Here is a 27,410-nt window from a genome sequence, read left to right on the forward strand (position 1 = left end):
CGCAGCTGTTCGCTGCCGTCTGCCTTCCGGGTGTCATGGGGTTCGCCCATGGGTTCGCCTCACACAGCCATGTGTCCCAAACTACATCATGTTATAGCAAATAAAATAAAAACTTAGTTTTAAAGTGGAAGCTTTTTCTTGTTCGGAAACATAATGTTTTAAAACAAATCCCATCTACTTTAAACCTAAAAAAGGGGCAAGTTTAGGGTTTAGATTAGAATGATCCCCAAGTTTATTTAGCCTACGTTTAATTACCCTGCCATGGTTGGAGAATGGAGATCTACTCTCTCCCTCTCTTAATGCACTTAATGTACAACATTCTTTTCTTCTCACTCAACAACAGTAAACAAACCAATACAGTATAGGCATAATAAGCTGTGGTGTAAAGTAACTACATTAAGTGCATTTACTCAATAGGTATTGTACTGTACTGTATTTTTTTTCTTTTACTTTAATTTAGGCTAAGTAGCCTATTTCCAATTTTCTGTACTTTTACTTCTGCTCCTCTTCCTCTCTGAGGAAAATAGTGTAGGCTTTTACTCCACTACAATTAGCTCTATTTTAAAACTTTAGTTACTAATTAGTTGTTAGATCTTGTTTATTACAAAACATGGGCTACATTAACCACTTCAGCCCGATATTGGCCTTTTGAAAATAGCAGATCTACAAGCTCACAATGTGTCGATGCGAAGCAATTGTTCAGCCTGTAGATCTGCTATTTTCAAATATTTGTATACATTTGACTTGTGAAACGGGACATTCTACATATTGAGTACTTTCAACTTTTGGTACTTTAAGTACATATAGCTGGAGAACGAATTAGAGCCTTGTTTAGTGTCGACTTCATTACACAAGTCGACTCCCACCAGAGAAAGTTGAAAAAAAAAATACTTTCTATTGTGAAAATAGCAGATTGCGAGGCGTTGTGAGCATGTAGATCTGCTATTTTCACAATTTCTGCCTCTATATATTTGACACTTAAACTTTATTTTGGTTTGTTTACAGTTGAGTGATAAAACAATGTTTCACATTAAGTTAATCATCTGGGGACCCACCAAAAATAACTGGGGGGTCGTGTGTGATGTGATGACGTCATCAAAAGATAAAGTCGACTTCAACTCAACTTTTTACTGAGTCGAGTCGACTTATTACAAGTCGTTAATGCCCTAGTTGTGATCGTGGACATCCTTGACCTTTAGGAAGTAGTTTGTCAGGTACATGATGGGTAGCTTAGTTGTGTAGTGTATCTTGTACACCAGGCCCATTGCAAGATGCTGTACTCTGTCATCTACTTTGAGCCACCGATCACACCGATATAATGTAATAACGATGTACAATGCAAGCTACTCCTTAATTGTCTCCGTCTAATATTACAGACCAATTAAGGAACATCCTCATACAGAGCCTTCAATTAACTGCTATGTTGAGTTTCCACGTTTTCCACATAAATTATTAAACTTCCTACTTGGCCTACAATGAATGAACAGAAACCCCCAAAAGAATGATGAAACAGTGCCATAGTGTGGCAGCTCATTGTAAGTGCAACCAATACTCAAGCAGAGGGCTGATCAAGGCAAGCTTTTTAAAAGTCAGTTTTGTTTGCTATTTTCACATTATTTTTTTACATTTCATATAGCTGGAAACTTGTGAAACGGTTACGAGTAGGCTACTTTTCTACTTTTGTTACCTAAAGTACCAATATACTTTTCTACTTTACTCAAGTACATTTTGAATACAGGGCTTCTACTTGTAACTAGTATTTCTACATTATTGCAGTATTGATATTTTTACTCAAGTAAAGAATGTGAGTACTTTCTGCACCTTTAAATGGTGCATTTTATCCAAGGAGATTATGCATTACATTCAGAGGAAACCATGCAAGGCACCAAAAGGGGTTCAGAGTCTTGCTCAAGGACTCTTCGACACTAATTCTGGGGGAGCCTGGAATTGAACTGGGAACCCTCCGTGTTCTAATGGCGGTTTCTCTACCCCTGAGCCACTGCAGCCCGTTACCCCGTCTTTGTTTCTCTGTGTTTGATTGAGTCCAAACTCAGTGAGAGCTGATAATAAAGTAATATTGTAATCTTATCTTATTGTGATTTGTTGTCCTATTTGACTGTAGACGAGCACACGTGGAAATCCTCCGAGATAATGTTTGAGTGTGTGTGTGTGTGTGTGTGTGTGTGTGTGTGTGTGTGTGTGTGTGTGTGTGTGTGTGTGTGTGTGTGTGTGTGTGTGTGTGTGTGTGTGTGTGATTGTTTATGGAAGTGCTGTGTATTGCTGTTAATGTACTGACCTATTATCTTGTTTATTACTGTGATGTTGTATCTGCTTATTGTAAGTCGCTTTGGATTAAAAGCGTCTGCTAAATGCCGAAACTGTAAACTGTAAACTGATGATGCACTTTCTTTTTATCACCAAATAAATGCAATCAAATCAATCAGTTGTTATTCCTACCCAGCCCTTTAGCCATCATCATCACAAACAAAGAGTAGCATAACATCATCAGTGTCCTGTTCTGTACTGCAGGGGTCTTCAACAGGGGGTCCGGGACCCCTAGGGGGTCCTCAGAGTCACTACAGGGGGTCCTACAAATCTTTGTGTGCTATAAACTTTGTTTTATATTAACCAATTGAACCCTAGCGTCCATATTCTGAAAGCTTTAGCCAAAAATAGCAGATCTACAAGCTCACAACGCCTTATTTCTTTTTGAGTGACCTAAAAAATAAATAAATAAAAGGGCCATTATTGCATCAACAGTAATCAACAAACTATACTCTAAAAACTGGTCAAACATTGGCCAATTAATGTCAAATAATATATATATATATATATATATATATATATATATATATATATATATATATATATAAAAGACGATAAAACATTGAAAATAACCGACAGAACAGGCTGGAAATAACTTTAATCTTGATGTTTAACCACTTGATGGTTAAACATAAACTTAAACATTCTGGGGGAGGTTCACCAAGAGCCGTTCTACAAGCTCACAACGTGTCACATTGTGAGCTTGTAGATCTGCTATTTTTGGTGAAGAAAGTTGGCTGCAGATGGAAAAATAACTCATCAAGTACAGTGTAAATCAGGTCTGTTTTACTAAGCATGTTGTGATATTGATGTAGTGATACTGATGAACCCCTGGACTGGCTGCATAGCACCCTAGGGTGCTGGGACGCTCACCTGGTCTAGATTGAGGCTGAGGACTGTGGAGTGGGAGGCAGCCTGGGCAGCATGGAGTGGTTTTATTTATTTTTTTCGTTTAAAGGAGTCGGCTGGCTTGAATCCTATAACTGGTTGAGGGGATCCACAACCGGTTATTCTGAGAGATGGAGAGAAAGATGGTTAGAAACAAGTTGTTCCAGAGTTTTGGAGAGAAGTTGAAGGAGTGATACCTGTCTGTAGACGCCTGAGAGGTTTCTGACTTGAAGACAGACGGGTACACATGGCTGACGTTATGTATGTGGATGCATACAGTTTACAGTTTAGGCATTTAGCAGACGCTTTTAATCCAAAGTGACTTACAATAAGCAGATAAAACATCACAATAATAAACAAGATAATATGTCAGTACATCAACAGCAATATAACAAATGCAAATGAATATCTATCTAGAAAACAATAAAATCTGTATAGAAAAAAGGTTTCTAAAAAACCTAAAAACAAATGCTAACTAGCTTCATGTATGGTCATTGATTTATCCAGTAGTGCTAAGGGTTTAGGTGGAGTCTGAAAAGTTGAGTCTTCAGTCCACGGCGAAAGCTAGCGAGTGAGTCCGTTGTTCTAAGTGCGACAGGGAGTTTATTCCACAACTTGGGGGCCAGGAGGGCAAACTGTCTCGGACGAGTGGATTTTTGCCCTGGGTTCTGTCAGCATCCCTGTGTTGGCTGATCTAAGTGAACGGGTGGGGGTGTAGGGGTTGATCAAATATTATTAAGAAAGAGGCAAAACATTGTGAAAATATCTGACCTACAAGCTCACAATGCACTGCGAGGCGTAAATTTACAATTTAGGCATTTAACAGACACTCTTAATCCAGAGTGACTTACAATAAGCAAGGACATCACAGGTATTAATTACACCAAAAGCATAGAAATAGTATACTATAGGATCGTAGGTAAACCAAACTAACCTATCATCTAACAGTAGCATAACCAATACATCGATACTCTGTGCATGGAAACTATACACACTATAGACTAGAGGGTATAGAATGCGACTGACATCATCATCATATATACCCGAAGTTATGCAGGAATGCCTACTTAGTGGCAAAAACTACTTTCTGGCCTTGACAGCCCATACATCCACACAGAAAAGTCCTATCTGATTGCATTAAACTACGTTAAACAACTTTAAATTCACTTTGCCACTCATTTTATGCATGCGCACAACCTCTATAGCGAGGTTTTTAAAACTTTACACCGTTATTTACCTTGTATCAGTGAACTGTACCGTCATGAAACTAGGGCTGTCACAATTATTACATAATCGTCTAATCGTGATTATTTGACATTATCGCAATTATTTTGTCATAATCGTCATAACCGTGAATGTTGAAAAATGTCAGAAATAGTGGAAATAGCAGATCTACAAGCTCACAACGTGTCGCATCGCGACGCGTTGTGAGCTTGTAGATCGGCTATTTCCACTATCAATGTTATTTTTTAAGTACTAAGTTGTCAAATATGTCAGTAATGTATTTGTATATTTAGGTCATGTGTCATATCTGCAACTTCAAAGGCTAAAAGCCAAACAGAAATGTAATTATCAACGACGAATAGACAATTAAATTGTCGCCAATTATTTGAGTGACAATTAATCGTCATGTAAAATGTCATATCGTGACAGCCCTACATGAAACTGTATCTTTTCCTATGCAAACTGTCAATAATGTCTTCAATCAACCAATCATATTACGCAACGTAAATATGCACATCTTTCAACCTGAGATACGGTAGGCTGTGTCACAGAGAAATATCCGTTTCCATCAGAACTGATCTGAAAATAACTTTATTGATGTTTAACCACTTGAACCCCAGCATCCCTATTCTGGGTCGGTGTGCTGTGTGCTTGTAGATCGGCTACACCTATCATCAGCTCACAGCACTTGCCATATGACTTGCTGCACCCATACGCTGCAGTCATAGTGCATGCATGGGATGAAACACGATTCACATTTCACCATAACAAAAGGCTGCCTTAACGGGACGGCAGAAGGAGATCACCTACGGTAGGAGACCCGGGCAGTACATTTGAGTTTGCCTTATCGGCGTTTGGTTTACTGATGTTTGGTTTATCGGCGTTTGCCTTATCAGCGTTTGCCTTAGTAGTGGAAGAAATATGTAACAAAAATAGGCTAATGTGTTCACTTCCGGCAGAAAGCGTGAAAATTTGCACCTAGGTATTTTTGTGCGCCGAATTCAAAAAATTGACGGTCCCAAGCACTTTTCCCATGGGATCTGGTGGCTCTAATTCACTTACCATACTAGGGAAAAAAGACCCCCAAAAAAATCTTCTTTAAATAGCATGTGAGGGGTCTATCTAGGGGGTTTTCATGATTCTGAATCCATTGCAAGCATTTGTTTTGCACGAAAAACATTCCTTGGGCAAGAAATGGACCCTACACAACTGTGAAAAGTGATGACTCATCACTAAACCATAGTTTTGTGGGTCCATTTCTTGCCCAAGGAATGTTTTTGTGCAAAACAAATGCTTGGAATGGATTCAGAATCATGAAAACCCCCTAGAATCTAGGGGGCCTAGATAGACCCCTCACATGCTACTTAAAGAAGATTTTTGGGGGGTCTTTTTTTCCTAACCCTAACCCTATGGTAAGTGAATTAGAGAAAAGTGAATTTGAGAAAAGTGCTTGGGACCGTCAATTTTTGAATTCAGCGCACAAAAATACCCGTAGGTGCAAATTTTCACACTTTCTGCCGGAAGTGAACACCTTTTTCACATATTTCTCCCACTATAGCGGGATTTCCCCCGCTGGGGCGGCGGTGCCAGAACTTGTACTCATGACCTTCAACCTACTGTGTAGGGCCTTTTCCACCGGCAAAGAACCGGTTCTGGTTCTTTCTCCCGCCTATGGGATGAACCAGAGGTGAGCTTTTCCACCGAGAACCGGAGTTGGTTCCGAACCGTAAAAGTTGGTTCCGAACCGGAACCCCAAAAATCCTTGGTTCCTCTGGTTCAATCTGGTGGAAACGCAAGCCGGTTCGCAAGAACGAACCAAGGTCCCAAGAAAGTTGAACCGGTGGAAAAGGCCCCAGTGTGTTCTCACAGGCCGCTGGTCATGCAGCCAGGGGGGTCAGACTATATATATTTATTGTGTGTGGGGCTACTTTAGCTAACAATAAACTGTGACCGCACCCACGGGAGTCTGGACATAAACACCACTAGAACACAACACCACTGTAGCAGCCGCTTAATCACCCCACCACACAAGTACTACTTTTACTGATACTCCACTACATCTCGGATCCAAATATTGTACTTTTACTCCACTACTTTTATTTGAAAACTTTAGATAGTTTAGTTACTTTGTATATTTTGATTATTATTATTACAAAACATAAAGTACATTAACCACTTCAGCCCCATATACATTTTGGCCATCGCAACGTATCGTGAGCTTGTAGATCTGCTATTTTCAAACAGTTTTATACATAATTTGCTAACTTTAAATGGAGCATTCTGCATAATGAGTACTTTCACTTTTGGTACTTTAAGCACATGATTTTGATGACAGAACCTTTGTACTTTTACTCTAGTAAACTTTGAATCCCAGACTTCTACTTGTATTTCTATGGTGCAGTATTGATACTTTTACTCAGTTTACTCAGTTTTCCCACCCACCCAGCCAAGCAGAAGACACTGCATGGATCATCTGAAACCGGAGCTGGACTTCAACGGTTCAGTTTTCCAGAGCTCGGAGCTAAACAGCACAATGAACCTATTATCTGTTACAACGTGACAATGTTCATAAAGTGCCTTTTTCAGCCTTCGTTACGCTAAAAGAAGTTGTGTCTGCGAAGCCTACTTGTCTTGAGGCTGTTTTTATGGGATGCTTTCCCCCTGTGTTTAATCTGATACAGATCACTTTGATGCTGGTTTGTTCTGGAGAATAGAACTGTGAAGTGTCTCACGTGGCCAGACTGTTGACTCCTGCGATTTGTAAATGCTCCCGTCATACAGTCTGTCTGTCTGTCCGTCATACAGCGATAAAGCGAATTTGAAGCCTCCTCCCCACTTCCGTTTTGTTTTTACAGTTTGGCACATTTATCCTACTATCACCTAAGCATAAATATTGCTGCTTATCAGAAATTATATTTTAAAATATATATTTTCATGGACGGAAATGCCAGATTCCGATACTCGCCGTTCAGGAGGTGTAGTTCCAGCATTCAGAGAATTGTGGAATAGTTGTCTGGCTACACATAGAGACTTGTAACTGTGAAATTGTGCTTTGTGAAAAAGACACAGACCACTTCCTATTTGTGTAATCACTACTGCCAGGTTCTGTAATGCACTGGTTCTCAAAAAAGTCTGGTCAGGGGTCCAACCAGGGGTCCAAATGGACCCTTACAGGGTCTGTAACTCTGAGAGTGTACACATGAAACAAAATGGACCCTTACAGGGTCTGCAACTCTGAGAGTGTACAAATGGAACCAAATGGACCCTTACAGGGTCTGCAACTCTGAGAGTGTACAAATGGAACCCAACCATCTCTGGGAGTGTAAAAATAGAACTGTGACACAACTGCAGGAATGTTCACTGTTAATACATCTATTAAAACAACCGACAAGTCTATTTTCAGCTTTTCATGACATGTTAATACTACTTAAACTAGTAACCCATGGCACTGTTACTGAACAAATACTCTATAGCAATGATTACTGTCACAATGTAGAGCTATTTAACACTGTTACTGACAAACACTATAGCAACAATGATTACTATCACAATATGTAGAGCTATACACTGTTACTGAACAAACATTATAGCAACAATGATTACTGTCGTGTCACAATATAGAGCTATTTAACACTGTTACTGAACAAACACTATAGCAACAATGATTACTATCACCATATGTAGAGCTATACACTGTTACTGAACAAAACCTAAACCTGAAATGATTATTATCAGAATATAGAGCTAACACTTATTTTAACCAACGAAAATCACATACCCTCCCTTAAAGGAGGGAGAATGTCATTGTAATCAATTTCATTAGTCGGGTTTTGCAGTGCTGTCTTGAAGACTTTGTAGTTGAAACGTTGGTTAAAGCAATTATTCATGATTGGAGTCTTTGATAGCTGCCTTCAACACCTCAGCAACACTACAGTGTCCCTTTGATCTTATTTTGGTAACAGGCTGCGTGTCAAACACCTTTAATAATCTAGGTCTACTTATAGCCTAACACCGTATAATTAAGTTATAAGCACTCATAAATGCTCATAATGCGTTATAACAATAATGATGACACATGATAGGCTAAAACATTGTATGTTTACTCATAAGGTATACATGAGTATACATGCATTATGCTTATAACACAGTCATTATGGTTATAAGCACTGTGTCAGTGGCCACATAGTTTAATGTATTGGCTGTACAAACTCTGTATGAAATAAGTCAGAGTTAAATCATCTGTTTCTGATCAAACGCCCCGCCCTGTTAAAATAAACTGCCAAAAAAAGGTATTTCCACACTTCTATAAAACAATCCTGAATCATGAAGTAAAAGTTCAGTAAAACGTCATCAGTCTGCTGTCTGCGCACGAGCAGAAAGCTGCACAAGCACAGGAAGTGGCTGCTGTCTACCTTCAAAATAACAGTATGTGTGTGTTTAGTTCTTACACCGCTATTATTATTTTTTCCTTCTCAGATCAGTGGTTTTCAACCAGTGGCCTTTGAGGGTGTTCCAGGTGGTCCCCAGCTAAATGATGGAGAGTTGGTAACCAAATAATGGACACTTATTGACCTTTAACTCTTGAGAGTGTAAAATGAATATTTTTGTTTTTTGTTTTATTTGTTTTATTTTACACTATCAAGAGTTCAATTATTGTGAAACATCTGCATTACTTAATTTACAAGAAGAGAACGTAGAAGAATTGCTAAATATTCTAAGTTTTGACATTTGAGTGTGCGAGAGGAGGCTAAATGGCATCAAATGGTGGTCCTCAAATCGTCAAATGCCCAATAAATAACGGACCAAAAGGGTTGAACGTTTTTAGATGTTATTTCAGCGGCTTTATATAGTCAAATCTAAACTTAGACGTCTAAAAAAACTTTCACTTTTAGATCAATTTTAGCCTAGTGCTTTAGTGTAGGGTGACCAGACGTCCCGTTTTACCCGGGACAGTCCCGTTTTCAAGCTGCGTGTCCCGGTGTCCCGACAAATATCTTTAAAACACTGATATGTCCCGCTTTTCAACATTCACTGCAAAATTGTCCCGGTTTTCGCCAGAATTAAAATAATAGTAGCTGTTTTCAGTGGTTACATAGACATTTATTATGTTCTTTTCATGAAAACGTGTTCACCTAACCAATCAGAAAACATGAACAAATTCATTGCGTGTCTGAATTCAACGCTGAGGCTGTTTGTCAATCACTCACTGCCTGTATGCAACCCTGCGGTGCATGTGTGCGCGTGCACGAACGTTAGAGAATGGGCACGTGCGTGCGCGGTAACGTGCGCATTGATTTTAGGGTCCCAGTTTTAGGCAACAGTGTTTTGCGTCCCGGTTTGAGTGGCTGGAAATATGGTCACCCTACTTTAGTGGGATGGGTGTGTGTACCTTGAGCTTTTATTGTGTAGTCCCCCGGCGGAAGTGCTGTCCCTTACAGAGTGTATGTTGACACACCCAGCATACATACAGCTTCAGTGTGTTGGAATGTAGAGAAACTTCTCTCCTACATTCTATCACTCTCTCTGTTCTCTCTGCGAAAAAAACACTGCTTTACCACAGGACCGAGGAAGAGTGGGGTTAAAACAGTCGCTCCAACGGTAAGACCAACTCATAATCTCACTTAAAAGCCTTGTTAAAAGTGCATAAGATGTTTAGATTTGAGTGAACAAAGTGAACTTTTAGTGTTGGTAAAATGGAGTCTCTAATGTGTGTGTGTGGTGGGGGTTGCGTGAAGGCGCTGTCCAGGGCTGATTTTTTCAGCACCACGGCTAACACTTTTCCCCAACGCCGAAAAACTCTGATTAAAACACTCAAAACGCGCACTTTGTGACGAGAAGTCGACGTGAACTCGACGCCCGGACGACGCGGACACGGGTTTTTTACTTTTTATAGTCGTTGTTGCGTTATTTTCAAGTCTTTGCCGACTTTTACTTTTCGCTTCCGGAAAATAAGTTTTTTTCCCCTCCGCCTCAAGTTTTGGTGGTTGTTGTGCCGAGGTTGATGTCCCGTGGAAAGCGGTGACCGCAGGGGTCGCTGTTTTATGAATCAAATGCGCGAGAAGTAACACTTCTGAGTTGTTTTTCTCGTTGCATCAGATAACTTATGAAAGACACTGTTATGATTTGGCCTTTGTCAAATTTTCAATGTCAATGAAAGTAAAATAAAGTAATAAAAAAGCCGTTTTTGTAACCTGACACTTTGGGGTTGAGGTCTGAATTAGATGGGTCACCGGTTTGTGTGTAGCACCAGGCCTCCTCGTGCTGGACAGCGACTGATGTCTGATGTTTGATTTATTTTTCAACTTTAAACTTTTCACACTTTTGTTTTAATCTAATTATCATTACCTTTTAACAATCAAACTGTAGCGGTAAATGAAAAGATAGATTACAAACAAAAAACAACTCAAAGTGAACTCTAAAATCAAGAAATAAATACAAATCAACCCGTTTTTATTTATAATCATAACAGATTAGTCAAAGACACATTGAATCAGTCCACATTATGCTGCATTTCAGCACGAATTAAACTGATTTATTAAATTAAAAAAATGTACTTGGTAGTGTCTTATTTATTTACGTAAGAAAGTTTAACGTACGAATTCCTTCTGTATCTAAATGCCGACAGACTAGGAACGCGTCTCCATTGCTTGTTTTTGTCTTTGTTCGCCTTAATTATAATTTGCTGTGTGTGCTGCTGTTATGATACACACAATAATTGTGTGTGTGTGTGTGTGTGTGTGTGTGTGTGTGTGTGTGTGTGTGTGTGTGGGGTCGCTGTCGACTAGCTTGTGGTGCTGTTTCAAAATGGCCTCCACTGCTATCAAACCTCTGGCCTGCAGAAAGGCCTGCCTGCTGTCTTCATAGTCTAGACATCATGTCATTATAGGAGAAATAAAAGAGAGAAAATAAACTCAGACACATTGCATTTTTAGTAAATCCTATGTTAAACCTTTTCATGTCAAAGACTCCCCCAAAAAGTATAGCCTATGTATTTACTATTTTGCCTTCTCAAACTATTTTGAAGCAAGTCTTTGGGTTAAAACTATATATCGTCAAAGATTTGCACTCCTTTTCAACGTTTTGTGAGCTTGTACATCTGCTATTTTTGAAAACATTCACAAAGATGACTAATTCAATAATTAGGCCTAAATATCTACATTTTCCATTACCCAATAGTACCCCTATCAGTAAGAAACACATTGACCTTTTTAACTGTGATTATAATACAATATAAATTGGTATTACAACTATCCTAAATTATAATACACTATAATGGATTATAACTGTGATTATAATACACTACTATGATAATTATAATACACTATAATAGATTATAACAGTGGTTATAACACAATATACTCTATTATCATGCATTACAACTATATCCTGGTGGTCTAAATTAAAAGTCAGTGAGTGATCAGTCATTATGAAGTGTTTGGCCCTGTTTGGCCTAGCTCAGACCTACTCTAGATTGGATACTTTTTTTAGTACCACGTTTAGTACCACTTTCACACCACTCTACCCAGGTCCTTGTAGTGGAAAACCTGGCACAAGTGGGCGGTGGTGTGGAGGGTCACCAGCGCTTTCGCCTATATTATTTCGCCTACATGGATTTGGTCTTTTCACATGGCACTTTCGCCATGGAGGAGAGTGTTTTCACCTAACCTGTCTGGCCGCTTCGCCGCCGTTGAAGAGCCATTTCGCCTATGCTCAATTCTGCTGTCAGACTGTCTATGTTTGCATTATATCCCTTTGTCATTTAAATATTATAGTGACTGTGACAGTGGTGTCAAACAGGGTACACGTCTGTCCTTAGGTCGAACACCCTAAAATTGCTTTGGTCCGACCACCAAAACCTAACTTTAACCCTAACCCTAACCTCAGTAAAACTATGCTTAGCCTTAAACCTTACCCTAACCTCAGTAACCGTGATGGGGCATGACGTTGGTGTAGTGGTTAGTGCATATGCCCTTCGTGCAGAAGGTGAGTGGTTCAAACCCTGCCTAAGCCGACGTCAGCAAGGGGGGAAGACAACAGCCAGCCCCATGGCCTCCCCTAAGTAACAAGAAATCTTGTGAAATACAATGTTGTCAACCAATCATCAAGGACGATGATACACGAAAGAAGAAGAAGTAACCGTGATGCGGGTGATTATCTAACCCATTTAATTATTTGGACGCACCTGATTCCAATAGCTCTAATCTGTATTAATGTGATTTCTATGGGTGGTGCATAGGATAGCCATAACCCAGTACGCAAATAGCGCCATCTTGGATATGGCACAATGCATTCCGGGTATTCGCAAAGGTCTCTGGGATTGTTTGGGTCCATGCGCATCCAACGCTAGGGGCGCATCTCAGAGCCGCAATTGGGTTTGATGATAGTCTTGGAGGATGACGGACGCAGATGACCCATTTAGTAATTTAAATGTTCCTCATCTAAGACGCTATCTATTAGACCGTGACATTGTTGTGTCAAATGCATTAAAGAAGGATTTAGTTGCCTGTTGCCGTGCAGCATGTATTTTAAATCTGCAACCACCAAAACAATACGCTACAGATTACAGAAATAGAGGACCAGAGGAGGTCCAAACTAATTTTAGATGGGGGTATAATTTGTCTTCCCGATCCTGATACCCTCCGAAACGGCTGGGAAGACGTCATGCTATCCACAGTTGTTTGTTACAAAGTGCTATAAAAGTAAGTCTAATAGTCCGTTATTGTCTCCAGGTTGGCAGAGGTAGCGCCCAGGATTACATTAGATAATATAATTAATTGACACCGAACATGGGTTACAACATCGTGGGATCAAAACAAACAAACACATAAATATTAAGTATATTAATAAGAATCAAATCACGTTTGCTGCAATAAATAGGCATATATGCCATTGACTGTTAAAATATTGAATTGGCTCTTAATTATAAAGACCACCGGCTATGTGGCCGCCTGGCCTGGCCAAATGCTGTTATTAGGCTATTTTATAATTTAAGCCTATTATTGTTATTATTATTATTATTATTTCGATAAAGTAGAACAACCATTAAAAATTCATAATCATTTAAAGTTTGTATCGTGCTCGGACTCTCTGTCCTGACAGCTGCTGCTGCTGTTATAGATCAGCCTAGTTGTCGTACGATGGTGTTGCGCGCTGAAAATATCAGAGCTACAGGCTCACAACACGTCTCAACTCGCCAGGTTGAGAGCTTGTATATCTGCCATTTAGATATGCAGAAACACCGTCGTACGGCGAAGGCTCGAAGCACATTTTCTCCAATTTATCAGCGCGGTTGGTTCGCTTGGAGTCGGGGTTTAGGTTTACTGTTATGACAAACAGAACCGGGCGTGATCTGAACCGGACCCGGTTAAGGATAATAAAACAGGGATACAAACTTCTATGGGTCGTGGAATCAGTGCCACTTGGATACGAGCAAGAACAGTGACTGTCTGATCACAGCAATGGATGGATTAAGTGCCAAGAAAAGTGGTGAAAGTTGGTGACGATGCAGGCAAGTTGCTTGCGCCATCATGACATAACATTAACAAAACAAAACATGTTTGCATATTAAGGTTGAATGAGATGTAAAAGCCCAAATCATATGAATTGGTAGGCTACTGTGCGACCGCATCGCGCAAGCAGTTCCCTTGCGCCCACTTTATTCATTTTATTTTTTGGCAAGCCCTCTGAGTCTGCACGAGTAGATTAATATAGACATTATTTTGTTAATTATAAAAACAGTAACAGATTGCATCTGTGATAAAGTGGAAGAAGTGCAGCGCTATAACATAAAACAGTTTAATAATCGGCACGTAGAGAGCAAAGACGCGTACACTCAAAGCATATCCCAAGCAGCTGAGACGCTCATGGACCCATTTACTCCCAGATAGCTTTGCGCTTACCCCCAATGCAACGCGAAATATCCAAGATGGCGGTATTTGCGAACTGGGTTATGTGTAAAGGTCACTGTTTGACAGGTGAGGTAACACCACTGTCATGCAAACATGGACAGTCTAAGGCAAGCAAACTGGCTCTTCAACTGCGGTGAATGGGCCAGACAGGATAGGTGAAAAGACTCTCCTCCACGGCGAAAATGCCATGCGAAAGGACCAAATGCATGTGTAGGCGAAAAAATCATAGGCGAATGTTCCTGACACCATGTGGAGTGGTGTGGTGCTGGCCTGGGCCATGTCAGTGGAAAAGGGGCTTTTAGTAATAAACGGCGTTGTGCTGCCCACAGAGTGGTGCCAGGACGTCCCCATGTCCACTCAGACGGTGCTGTCGGTGGGCATGTTCCCCTTGGGGCTGCCGGTGATGGAGGACCCCCACAACGTTCTGCCGGCCCCCCAGCTGGTGATGCTGGCCAACGTGGCCGTGGTGACGGGGGCGGAGGGCGGAGCCGGGCCCGAGGCGGGCGGAGCGGCCGCCGAGAAGGAGATGATGGAGCTGAAGACGGTGCAGGGCTGCAGCTACTCTGACGAGGACGAGGACGAAGGGATCATCAGGTACGTTCAGTTCAATTAGACCCATTTACCATCTGGAATCTGTCACACCACTTTAACCATTATTGTATGCTTTAGCTATTGAAAAATAGCAGATATACAAGCTCACAGCGTGGCACCGAGTGCCGCACTGCAAGCTTGTAGATCTGCTATTGAAAAATAGCAGATATACAAGCTCACAGCGTGGCTCAGAGTGCCGCGCTGCAAGCTTGTAGATCTGCTATTTTTGAAAAATTGTGCAAGTCTTTGAATATTTGGACCCGATTCTATATAAATGTCTTCTAAATCCTTCTTCTAAATCAGTGGTTCTCAAACTCTTTCATACCAAGGACCCCCAAAATTACATGTATTTGGCCACGGACCCCCATCTCAAAATATGTTGTACCAGGGAGGGACCACCCAGAAGCAAATATTTGAGTTACAAATGTTCGCTTTTAAAAAGATATATTCAAAGACTTGCCAAAAAAATCATGTTTTTTTTTTAAATTGCAGATCTACAAGCTTGCAGTGCGGCACCGAGTGCCGCATGGTGAGCTTGTATATCTGCTATTTTTCAATAGTTAAAGCATGAAATAATTCTATGCCTAAATGGGTTAACAGTTATTTTATACTTTTATCTATTGATCGTTTAAAAATGTGCGCGTAAACCTTGTTTAAAGGTACAGCTACGACGACCACAACCACCGCGAGGTCTGCATCGTGGAGTACCCAGAATCCCCGGCTCCCAGAGAGTACCCAGAATCCCCGGCTCCCAGCGGCTTCGCGGTGGCGGAGAACCACGCCCACCGGAGACACGGCGAGGAGGAGGAGGAGGAGGATGAAGAGCAGCTGAGGGCCCAAGACCTGTCCAGAGCCTCCCGCTATCAGCCCAGACAACAAGGTCTGCATAGATCAGGGGTTTTCAAAGTGGGTGACGGGGCACCCTGGGGTGCCGCGACGGCAGTCCAGGGGTGCCGCGAGATAATTTGATAATATTTGGAATGTATTTGGACACTTGAAAAAATATTTAGTATCATTTTAAACTTGAAGTAGAAAGTTATTTTCAGTCAGTTCTAACCAAAATGGCTGTTATCTCAACGTTTTCCTCGCAACATAATCACTAAAATATTGTCACTGTCGGGCAGAAACCTTGTATCTCCAAGTTTCAAATGTGTACGTCTTTTGGTAAAGCAAAGCCCTGCTTCATCATACAAGACTGTTGCACAAAACTAGTGAAAACAGCCGATCTACAAGCACACGAGGCGTTGTGTGCTTGTAGATTGGCTGTTTTCACTCGTTTAGTACATTTTATAGATGATAAATACAAAACGAACAGTTTTGGACAAACAAGGTTTCCAGCCGACAACGACGATATGCTATAAATATAAGGTGCTGGGAGTGAAAATTATAATGTAGGGGTGCCTCGGATTAAAAAAATATTTATGGGGTGCCCTGAGACAAAAAAGTTTGGGAACCCCTGGCATAGATTATAGTATAATCTTTTCTAGTTTTTTGTTTAATTTGAGTTATAGGGCTCTATTTTGATTGTCTTAAGTACCAGCTCTTATGCCTTAAAGGCCTGTCCATACTGTCTCCGACCACCAAACTTTTCGTTGGAGAGTTCAGACTCTCCGACGTGCAGCTTTCCGAACTCTAATTCGGGGTAATGCTTTTCAGAAGATACGAGTGACGTCATTTAGTAGTTGAACCGGACCTTTCCGACGAAAGGTTTGGTGGTCGGAGACAATATGGACAGGCCTTTAAGTTAAGGCATAAGAGCAGGTACTTAAGAAAGTGTAGGCGTTGGCATTTTTTAAGGCAAGCTTCTGGAATTTTGAAGGACGCTTCCACGTGTGTCACAGAAGGAGGCGTTCTGTAGGCCAATTAGAGACTCCCTCTTTCCCAGAGGCACTTGCTTTGGCAATGTAAACGTTTGTCTCCTCCTGCCAATAAAGCTCCTTTGGATTGAATTTAAGTCCCGGAAAAGGCACACTGTGATTGGCCAGTAGTCACTTTGAGTGGCAGCGTGCCTTTCACATTTCCGCCAGTCCTTTTTTACCAGTCGCGCCAACGAACTGCTGCAGAGGAAGAGGTATCTAGCTATACACCTGAGGGTGACATGCGACCTCAGGGTGACATGCGACCTCACCCTTTATATAACTATAATGTCATTGACCTCTCCTCAGCAGCAGCAGCAGTAACAGCACCAACAACAACCACCACAACCACAACAACAACAACTACAGCAGGACAGAGACAGCAGAGGGTGTCTGTGGTCCGCACCGTCCACCAGCACCAGGGGGCGCCCTCTCTCCCTCTGCAGGGCATCGAGGCTGCCAAGAAGAAGAAACCCTTCTTCTGCAAGCCCTGCGGCTTCCAGGTAATTACCGTTTATAGTCTCACAATAATTGTATCTCGGAGATTTACATTTATCGAGAAATTTTCCTCCGTCATACACTAGGATGAAAAAAAAAAGAAGCAGATCTACAAGCTCTCTCGTGTGAGCTATTTGGAATAGGGATACTGGGGATTCTGGTTTAGAAGAAGAGAAGTGGTTTAACAAAAGTAGCATTTACAGTTTTAAGTATATTTTGATGATTTGTGATAATATCATGTTAATCGCCATTATTTAATAGTTAGTTAGTTAGCTAGTGGTGATATGTAATGTTCCCTATGTCCCTCCAGGCCCACAGTGAGCAGAAGTTAGTTAGTTAGTTAGTTATAGTTAGTTAACAGTTAGTTAGTGGTTGTAACTTTCCTATGTCCCTCCAGGCCCACAGTGAGCAGCAGTTAGTTAGTTAGTTAGTTAGTTAGTTAGTTAGACAGACATAGTTAATAGTTAGTTAATAGTTAGTTAGTGGTTGTAACGTTCCTATATGTCCCTCCAGGCCCACAATGAGCAGCAGTTAGTTATAGTTAGTTAGATAGTTAGATAGTTAGTTAGTGGTTGTAACGTTCCTATATGTCCCTCCAGGCCCACAATGAGCAGCAGTTAGTTATAGTTAGTTAGATAGTTAGATAGTTAGTTAGTGGTTGTAACGTTCCTATATGTCCCTCCAGGCCCACAATGAGCAGCAGTTAGTTAGTAAGTTAGTTAGTTAGTTAATAGTTAGTTAGTGGTTGTAACTTTCCTATGTCCCTCCAGGCCCACAATGAGCAGCAGTTCGTGGAGCACCTGGGAACCCACAGCTCCAACAAGCTGCTGATGTTCAGCCGCGTGGAGGTGAGGAACAAGGCCAAGCTCAACGGGACCCCGGGGGGTCCGCCGGGGGCCGAGGGGACCGCCGGGGCAGGGGGAGGAGGAGGAGAGGGTGACGGAGACGAGGCAGTGAACAACAACCTGGACAACAAGGGCATGATCCGCTGCCAGAGGTGTGGCTACAACACCAACCGCTACGACCACTACATCGCCCACCTCAAGCACCACAGCAAGGAGGGGGAGGACCACAGGTAGAAACATGTTCACACATCACGTCACACTTTTGCCCTACTCATATCTCCGCCACCATTGCCCCTATCCATGCCAAACCTTTCACACACACTCCTTGGCTGCCAAACCACAACCTCCACCCTTCATTTCTCACATGGCCCTCTTCTAGCGCCACCATGAGGCCGATTCTAGCAAGACACATTTTTGGACACTGCTCCTACAGATTTTGCCCTAAAATCACCCAACGCGGTACACAGAATCTCTAAAGTCCGGTCATCAACATGAATCTGTCCCATTTCCCATATTCCCTCCTGATTGCTTACCATTGCCTTCTAAAGTTTGTGTATGCGACCTGACGGTCGCTTATCCCCCGATTATGGAGTCTTACTGGTGTAAAGGATAATAAACGTGAATTAAATCCCGACAGGATGATAAGGCCTGCGGAGGTGCCTTTATCATCCTGAAGGGATTTGATTCTCTGTAATGACCGCCAACCTGTTTATTACACGGCTACTTAGTAACTCAGTAAATACATTCATAAATTGACCCAAAAGTATCAACAAAACAAGTGTTTCCTTGCTTAGGGTAACGAAAGTATTTCACAATTCCACGATCGCCTCTGAAAACAAGGAAGTGTTGATCATGTTCTGTCACTGCGTCGGCTATTTCTCACTTCAAACGTTTTCAAAAACATTCTTGAGCGCAACGTTTAGTTGTAAATGACGTGAAATGTGTTTGTTTACATGGCTGACATGTTGGATAGGGCATAACACCCAAGCACTGCAGCAGGTGCTCTGACCCTTTAAATGGGCATCGGTCTGTTATAGAACTAACTGAAATAACACACAGCTGATTTCAGTGATTGACCAATCACGGCTTGGCTGAATGCTTGGTTCTGATTGGTCAGGGTAAACAATAAAATTACCCCCCAAAATTGAAACATCACTTTGTAATGTCTTACTCTATCACCTGCTGTTACATGTCTTGACTGATTAAGTATTCAATGGATCAATAAATTAATGTATCAATCTCCATGGTCTCCTCAGGGTGTTTAAGTGCACGTTGTGTCCGTACACCACGGTCAGCCAGTACCACTGGAGGAAACACTTGAGGAACCACTTCCCCTCCAAGCTGCACACCTGTGACCAGTGTTCCTACTTCACCGACCGCAAGAGCAACTACATACAACACATCCGCACACACACTGGTAGGTACACGCACACACACACACACACACACACACACACACACACACACACACACACACACACAAAGCTCATTTACCAGCTCACTCCAACCGTTCTTTCCCTGACCTCGCCTTATTGTGATGTACACATGTACATTTGTTGTCTTGTATCCATGTTCTTTTGTATACAGCTGCTGTACAGCATTGTAAGTGTGTTGTTGTTGTTGTGTTGTTTAGGTGTGCGTCCGTTCCAGTGTACCTACTGTAACTACTCCAGTTCCCAGAAGACTCACCTGACCCGACACATGAGAACTCACTCTGGTCAGTATGAACACATACAACTTCACTATGAACCCTCTACTCAGATCACTATGACAGTATGTTTCAACCTAGCGGTCTAAACAACACTCGTCCTCTCCAAACTGCAAAAGCAACAATATGATAAAGTGAAAGACAGGAAGGGCTCGTAACTCAAGAAGCTCCAGACTTTATTAAGCAACTAACCCTGACCCTATCTCTAACCCTAGCCACCTCACTCTGAACACTCTGCTCACTGTCACCACTTCACTCTGCACATAGACAACAAGTTTACATTTTCAGGGACACATTAACACTAGAGTTAGCTGTTTAATAGCGGCAGTAGTAGAATTAGCTATTAGGCTAACAAGATTAATACCTCTTGATAGTTAGTGTGTGTGTGTGTGTGTGTGTGTGTCTCTGTCTCATTAACCTGTAATTCCTGTGTTCTCTGTTGCATCGGGAGCAGCTGCTGTTGGATCAGTCTGGTAAAGTGTTGTTGTGAGGTCTACTGTATGTGTGATGTTGTGACATCAGTGTGTAAGGTCTATGTGTGCTGTGATGTTGTGACATCACAGTGTGTAAGGTCTATGTGTGCTGTGATGTTGTGACATCACAGTGTGTAAGGTCTATGTGTGCTGTGATGGTCGGTCATGTGTGGCCGTATGTTCTGTTATTGTTATTTTGATGCATGAGAGTATGCATACATACAAGCCACGATTCACCTAATCACGTTTATTTGCGATAATCCCAAATGTTATTGCCTGTTTCCATGTTGGTAAAATGTTCATACATTTTAAAACATTTCCAAAAAGAATTTGCGATGTGACGCCTTGTGTACTTTTAGATCAGCTATTTGCGCAATCTTTTAATTAATTTTGAAAGTATAATTGTCTTAAATATGGCCTATTTTAAATGTATATTGTATATTTTGATTACCCGTTTGTAAATTGAATTTATGTCATTTGTAATACTGTGCTATTTTTTACTTACGAAGCCTAAAGAGCCAAACGTGTTCCAAAACCTCCCCCGAAACAACACAACGGTATCGTCAAACACAATGGTCTCTTGTTAAACCCGATCGTCCCGTTGTCTCCCCTCGCTCCAGGCGAGCGACCCTTCAAGTGTGAGAGCTGCAACTACCTGGCGGCCAACCAGCACGAGGTGACGCGCCACGCGCGCCAGGTGCACAACGGGCCCAAGCCCCTGGGCTGCCCGTACTGCTCCTACAAGACCGCCGACCGCTCCAACTACAAGAAGCACGTGGAGCTGCACCTCAACCCGCGCCAGTTCCTCTGCCCGCTGTGCAAGTACGCCGCCTCCAAGAAGTGCAACCTGCAGTACCACATCAAGTCCAGACACGCCGGCTGCAACGCTGCTGCCGTGGCCATAGACGTCTCCAAGGTCAGTGTGGGATACGGCGACGTGAAACACTCTGTTGACAAGCAAAATGTACCAGAATTCAAAATGTATAAATACTAGAGGTTCGCGGCACTACGCGCCGCTCACATCTACGCCCCCTCGCCTCGTTGTTAACGTGAAAAGTTCATATGGTTAAAAAAAAAGGTTTTTTGAAAAAAAAAGTTTAAAAAAAAAAAAAAGTTAAAAAAAAAAATGAAAAAAAAAAAAAATTGGGGGGGGGGGGGGGGGGGACTATTGTGGCGGAACTATTGTGCCGCAGCACGTTTCCGGTCGGACATATTTGACGGACGGACGCACTTCCGGTGAAGAACTCCGCGAATTAAAAAGAGTAACGTTACGTTGCTGTAATGGGATGTACATACATGAAGATTATGTTAATGTGATCGGGACTCGTGCCTAAGTGATGGAATGTACTGGAATGTGGACAGTAGTGCTATTGACTATGCAAACGTGAGTACGTGAGTACATAATTTGTTTAGCTAACTGTTAGCCTGGTGTTGACTCTACGTCAGCACGTATGGCGCTGGTGTGACGTGAGGACGTCGGCACGTGTGCCACGTGATCAGTCCTAGCCAATTGGACTGCTTTGGGTCGTCTGTATGTATGTATGTATGTCGAATGCACCGTAGAGATAAGGTGCTGGGAGTGAACATTATCAATATCGTCACTGTCAGGCAAAAACCTTGTATCTCCAAGTTTCAAATGTGTATGTTTTTGGGTAAAATAATTCATCATACAAAAGTGTCACACAAGTAGTGAATCTACAAGTAGTGTTCTACAAGCACACAACGCCTCGCGATGTGAGGCGTTGTGTGCTTGTAGATCTACTATTTTCACAATTTTAAATCGTTTTTAGAATACTAAGACAAAAATAGAAGGTTTTGGACATACAAGGTTTCCACCCGACAACGGCGATTTAATGTAGCGGTGCCTCGGATGAAAAAAATATATATATTCATGGGGAGACAAAACAGTTTGGGAACCCCTGGAGTAAAGTACAACCAGCTCATTCTCCTCCCTGTCTTCAGGTGAAGCTGAAGAAGAAGCCGATCAGGAAGTCAGACAGCGAGGAGGAAGAGGAGGAGTCGTCTAGCGGCAGCGAGGCCAACGGAGCCGACGAAGGACCCAACGCCGCCGCCGCCAAGTCTGGCAAGACGCCATCGCACTGCGGAGAGGATGAGGAGCTGATGGACGACCTGATGGAAGTGGACGAGGAAGACGAAGGTAAGACCATTATTGTCACCAAAGAAATCGCAATTTTCGATATTATCACGATAATCCAAAATATCCCCAAACATCCATTCATTATCCTGGGGCGGATCATTTCCCCCCCCCCCAAAAAAATAGCCGATCTACGTTGCGACGCATTGTGAGCTTGTAGATCGGCTATTTTCTTTGGAAAAGAGATTTGATAGATAGTGGGAAAAAATCGTCTATTGTCACAATAGAACCGTGTTATACACAATGTAATGCCTCGACTCTTAGTGCTCGTCAGGATATGATTATTCTGGGGGTCGCGGCTTGTAAAGGTTGAGAACCAGTGTTTTATATCTCGTTATTACCCGGCTTTGTTGAATGCTTGATTCTGATTGGTCGAGCGCTGAAATCAGTGGTGAATTAATGGTGTATAATGACCGCTCCGCTCTATAATTCACCGCTGCTCATCAAAGGCTCAGAGCACCTGCTGTCGGCTGCACTGCGTGGATTTAGTGCTGTATCCAACATGTCAGCCATGTAAACAAACACACAGCATCATTTACGAAACGTTGCTCTCAAGAATGTTTTTAAAAACATTTGATGCGAGAAGTAGACGACGCAGTAACAGAAAATTGATTCTATTTGATCAGCACTTCCTTGTTGTTTCCAAGGCGATGTGTTGTGCTGGGGGGGACGCACTTTCAGACGTCTGTAAACATATTACCTAATACCTTGTTTTGTTTTTAGTTTTGAGTCAAATTATTAATTTTATTTATTAGCCGGGTAATAAGTGCTATAACGTCTTCAGGCTGATAATTCAGCCCGTCGTGTCCATATAAGCCATAATGACCAAGCAGCAAGACGTTATCGCATACATAAAGGATAATAACGCTTGTCGTCCCATCCATAGACGAGGGACCAGCGGAGGAAGAGGCTCCAGAGAAGCAGCCTATCAACCTGTCCACCAAGGAGGGAATCAAACCGACCGGCCAACAGAGCTCACAGACCACACAGAGCTCCCAGACCACCCAGACGGGCTTCGCTCCCCAGAAGGACAAACCCTCCGCCAAACCGACCAAAGACAACAAGGCGGCGGAGAAGAAGAAGACGACGCCGTCGACGAGACAGAAGAAGGCCGAGAAGGCGGTCGTCGTCGTCGCCACTGCCGAAGTCGCGTCGAAAAACGAAGGCGCCGAGGCGGCGGAAACCAACGCCGACAGGAAGACCAAGAGGAGCTCCAGGAAGCAGCAGAGCGCCGCCACCGCCAAGAAGAGCGCTCAGGACAAGGCCAACGCCACGACGACGGAGCCTGCCGCGAAGATGACGACGCCACAGGCCAGACGAGCTGAGAGGGAGAGAGCCGAGGACGAGAGAGGAGCGCAGGAGAAACTGGAGGGAGAGAAGGAGGGAGCGGAGAAGGAGAAAGAGAGAGGGAGTCAGAAGAACGAAAACGGCGCCGCAAAGAACAAAGGTCCCAAAAGGGCCAGGAAGAAAGCGGAGAAGGTCAAAGAAACTGTTGAGGACAGTCCTTCTAAAGACAGTCCTGCTACAGTCAGTCCTTCTAAAGACAGTCCTGCTATCGACAGTCCCGCTAAAGACAGTCCCTCTAAAGACAGTCCCTCTAAAGACCATCCCTCTACAGTCAGTCCCACTAAAGACAGTCCCTCTAAAGACCATCCCTCTACAGTCAGTCCCGCTAAAGACAGTCCCTCTAAAGACCATCCCTCTACAGTCAGTCCCGCTAAAAGCCCGGCTAAGAGCCAGCCGAGGAGGACCAAGGCGGTGAAGAGGAAAGCGTCGGAGGCTCTGGACCTGTCCTCCACCAGACCCTCTGACGCCGGCCTCCTCCCGGGCAGCGCCGCCGGCTCCGAGACGCCCACGTCTGCGGCGGCGTGTCCTCCGCCCAACGGCGACACCGAGACGACGACGACGTCGTCGCCATCTCCTCCTCCGGTCAAACCCAAGAGGACCAGGAGGAGCAACAAGAAGAGCCTCCAGGAGGAGGTGCCGGTTCCCAGCAAGGAGGCTCCGCAGCTCGGCCAGAGCTCCTCCTCTGTGGCAGAGAAGCTCCCACAGGCCCAGCAGAGCCAGCAGAGCGACCCCACAGCGGTGCCCGATGCTGGGCAGACCTCCACCAAACCCCAGCAGAACAACAGCCCCGTAGAGCCAGCATCCACACCCATGACTGCAAGCCAGGACAAGGTAGGGCTGGGCGATATGGTGATAAATATCGTTGAGACGATGCAGTGTCTCCACGATATGCCTTTTCAGAGATATCCTATATACAGTATATCGTGATACAATGAGGGAGAGCCTTATAAAAAATCCTGTTGAATTGTTAATGCAGAGATTCATTGCAGAATTTGTTTAAACCTGCATTTTGGTCTAAATCAGTAGTTCTCAAACTGTACAATGTCAACGTCTTCCCTTAACTCTTGACAGTGTACAAATGAAACCAAATGGACCCTTACGGGTCCAATTGGTTCCATTTGTACACTGTCAGAGTTACATACTTGTAAGGGTCAATTTAGACCTCCCGAAAGGAGGTATAAATGGTCTGTTACTCCCTTTTTCTTTTAGTTGTTGTTACCTTGTAGGTGGTTGTATTGTACTGTATTGTACACGGTCATTCCTGGAAATATTTTGAAATTAGAAAAATATTTTTCCAGTACTGGAAAAGTTTTGGAATTGATCAAGGATCCTGGAAGGTCCTGGACAAATTTGCTATGCACTGTCTTTGGTTATTGGTTTTGTTAATACCTCTGAAATGACAAATGAAACATTGGCCAAATTGTCAAATATTAGAGGCAGAAATTGTGAAAATAGCAACGCCGTTGTGAGCATGTAGATCGGCTATTTAAATTCCTCAACTCTTAGTGCCGGGGTCCCCAGTTAAAATATGATTATTTCAGGGGTCAAGGCCTGAAAAGTTTGAGAACCACTGTCTTTGGGCATTGCGCATAGGAGTAAGCGACTCATTATTGAGAAGAATTATTGTTATATAGTCCTGGAAATCGGGTTAAATATTCTGGAAACGTTTTGAAAAAGTTTTGAAAATTAATTGGTTAAGATGTGTTGGAACTCTGACTGTAACTTGAAAAATGACTATATAAACCAACATGAAAAAGAACCGTGATAAGATCGTGTATCCTGATACCGCTTGGACAAATATCATGACGTAATATTTGTCCATATCGCCCTCACCTTTAGGACAACAAGGACAACAACCAGGCTCCGGACACCTTCAAACCTCCATCTCCCCCCCTGAAGCTCCCCCGCCGGCCTTCCACCACCACCCCCACCTCCACCCCTACTCCCTCCACCCGGCCAGCGGACGCCGAGGAGGACGAGGGCATCCACAGCAGCCACGAGGCGGGCAGCGACATCAGCGACAGCGCCTCGGAGGGCAGCGATGACTCGGGCCTCAACAACAACAACAACAACAACCTGAAAGGAAAGGCGGCCAACGACCCGGAGAGCCCCACCGAGGAGATCCCCACGCCCACCGAGATGAAGTGCCACACATGCATCTTCTGCGACCGCACCTTCCCCATGGAGGGGGAGTACCGGAGACACCTGAACCGACACCTGGTTAATGTCTACTACTTGGACAACCCAACCACCCAATAAACACCTTCCCCATGGAGGGGGAGTACCGGAGACACCTGAACCGACACCTGGTTAATGTCTACTACATGGACAACCCAACCACCCAATAAACACCTGGTCAATGTCTACTACATGGACAACCCAACCACCCAATGAACACCTGGTCAGTGTCTACTACAGGGTTCCCCAATTAGTTTTCCCCAAGGGCCGAATTATGTCTTGGGTACCAAGCCGAGGGCCACAACATTGCAGGGGGCGACGAGTGGCGTTCCCGCTACTCCAGCGACAGTTTTCTTCGTCGTCGGGTGAAACCCTTGTATGTCCGAAACCGTTCGTTTTGAATTTATCATTTTAAAAATGATTTAAACTAGTGAAAACAGCCGATCTACAAGCACACAACGCCTCGCGGTGCGAGGCGTTGTGTGCTTGTAGATCTGCTGTTTTCACTACTTTTGTGCGACGGCCTTGTATGATTTGCGAAAGAACGTACAAATATGGAGATACGAGATTTCCACCCGACAACGACGATGTACTAGTGTTGTTGCTGCTCTTATACCACCATTATTACTGGGGTTGGTGTGGGCCAGACAGTAGCCCCTCGCGGGCCGCAAATGGCCCACGGGCCGCCTATTGGGGAACCCTGGTCTACTACATGGACAACCCAACGACCAAGACTGACTGATATAAAGAGTCCACAATAGGATGGTACTATGGCACTTGGGAAGCATCTACAGTAGGGCAGTGGTTATCATACTTTTTTATTATGTATTTCTTTGCCTGAACAAAGTAGACAATCGCAGTGTGTCTTTCCCAGGACTTGGGCAGAATGTAGTTGTATAAAAAATGTAACTGAGACGTTTTATACAACTAGATTCTGACAAGATGGCACTGTGATTGGGCCAGGAGACGTTTTTTTTTTTTTTGGAGCGGCAGTGTGCCTTCCCTAATATGGGCGATACAGGCTGCTCCAATGAACTGCAGCGGCCAATGGGATCTCTTGGTTTCTATATCCCATTAAGGCGTGGAATTATTTTATACTTTACTGTAGCTATTGAAAAAATAGCAGGTCTACAAGCTCACAGCATTGCACCGAGTGCTGCGCTGCGAGCTTGTAGATCTGCTATGTTTTGAAAAGTCGTGGAAATTTGTCTAAGTCTTTGAATATAATGTATTTTTAAAGCGAACATTTGTAACTCAAATTTTGCTCCGGGGGGGTCCCTGGAACTAAATATTTTTAGTTGGAGGGGGTCCTTGGCCAAATACATAATTTTGGGGGTCCTTCAACTGACATAGAAACAGGACTTTCAGAAACCTGTTAGGATTTAGGAGACATTCATAGAAATATTCAAAGACT

The 27,410-nt window shown here is 43.1% G+C and overlaps 1 protein-coding gene across 3 annotated transcripts; it reads left to right on the forward strand.

Moving 5' to 3' along the window:
• Positions 1-9,923: 9,923 nt before the first annotated feature.
• Positions 9,924-26,418, forward strand: rest (RE1-silencing transcription factor). 3 transcript variants are annotated; one of them, XM_080746183.1, is made up of 11 exons: positions 9,924-10,035; positions 14,675-14,939; positions 15,596-15,816; positions 17,102-17,295; positions 18,061-18,365; positions 19,392-19,552; positions 19,769-19,852; positions 20,937-21,232; positions 22,279-22,474; positions 23,358-24,649; positions 25,658-26,418. In XM_080746183.1, exons 2-11 carry the CDS (start codon positions 14,695-14,697, stop codon positions 26,075-26,077), a joined length of 3,414 nt encoding a protein of 1,137 aa, XP_080602309.1. In that variant the 5' UTR covers positions 9,924-10,035; positions 14,675-14,694; the 3' UTR covers positions 26,078-26,418. The 3 variants fall into 3 exon arrangements, with proteins under 3 accessions (XP_080602309.1, XP_080602310.1, XP_080602311.1); XM_080746184.1 differs by having other exon boundaries at positions 17,105-17,295; XM_080746185.1 differs by having other exon boundaries at positions 17,108-17,295.
• Positions 26,419-27,410: the final 992 nt, after the last annotated feature.

This window comes from Nannobrachium achirus (assembly GCF_963921795.1).
Source record: "Nannobrachium achirus genome assembly, chromosome: 17".
NCBI classification, from domain to species: Eukaryota; Metazoa; Chordata; class Actinopteri; order Myctophiformes; family Myctophidae; genus Nannobrachium; species Nannobrachium achirus.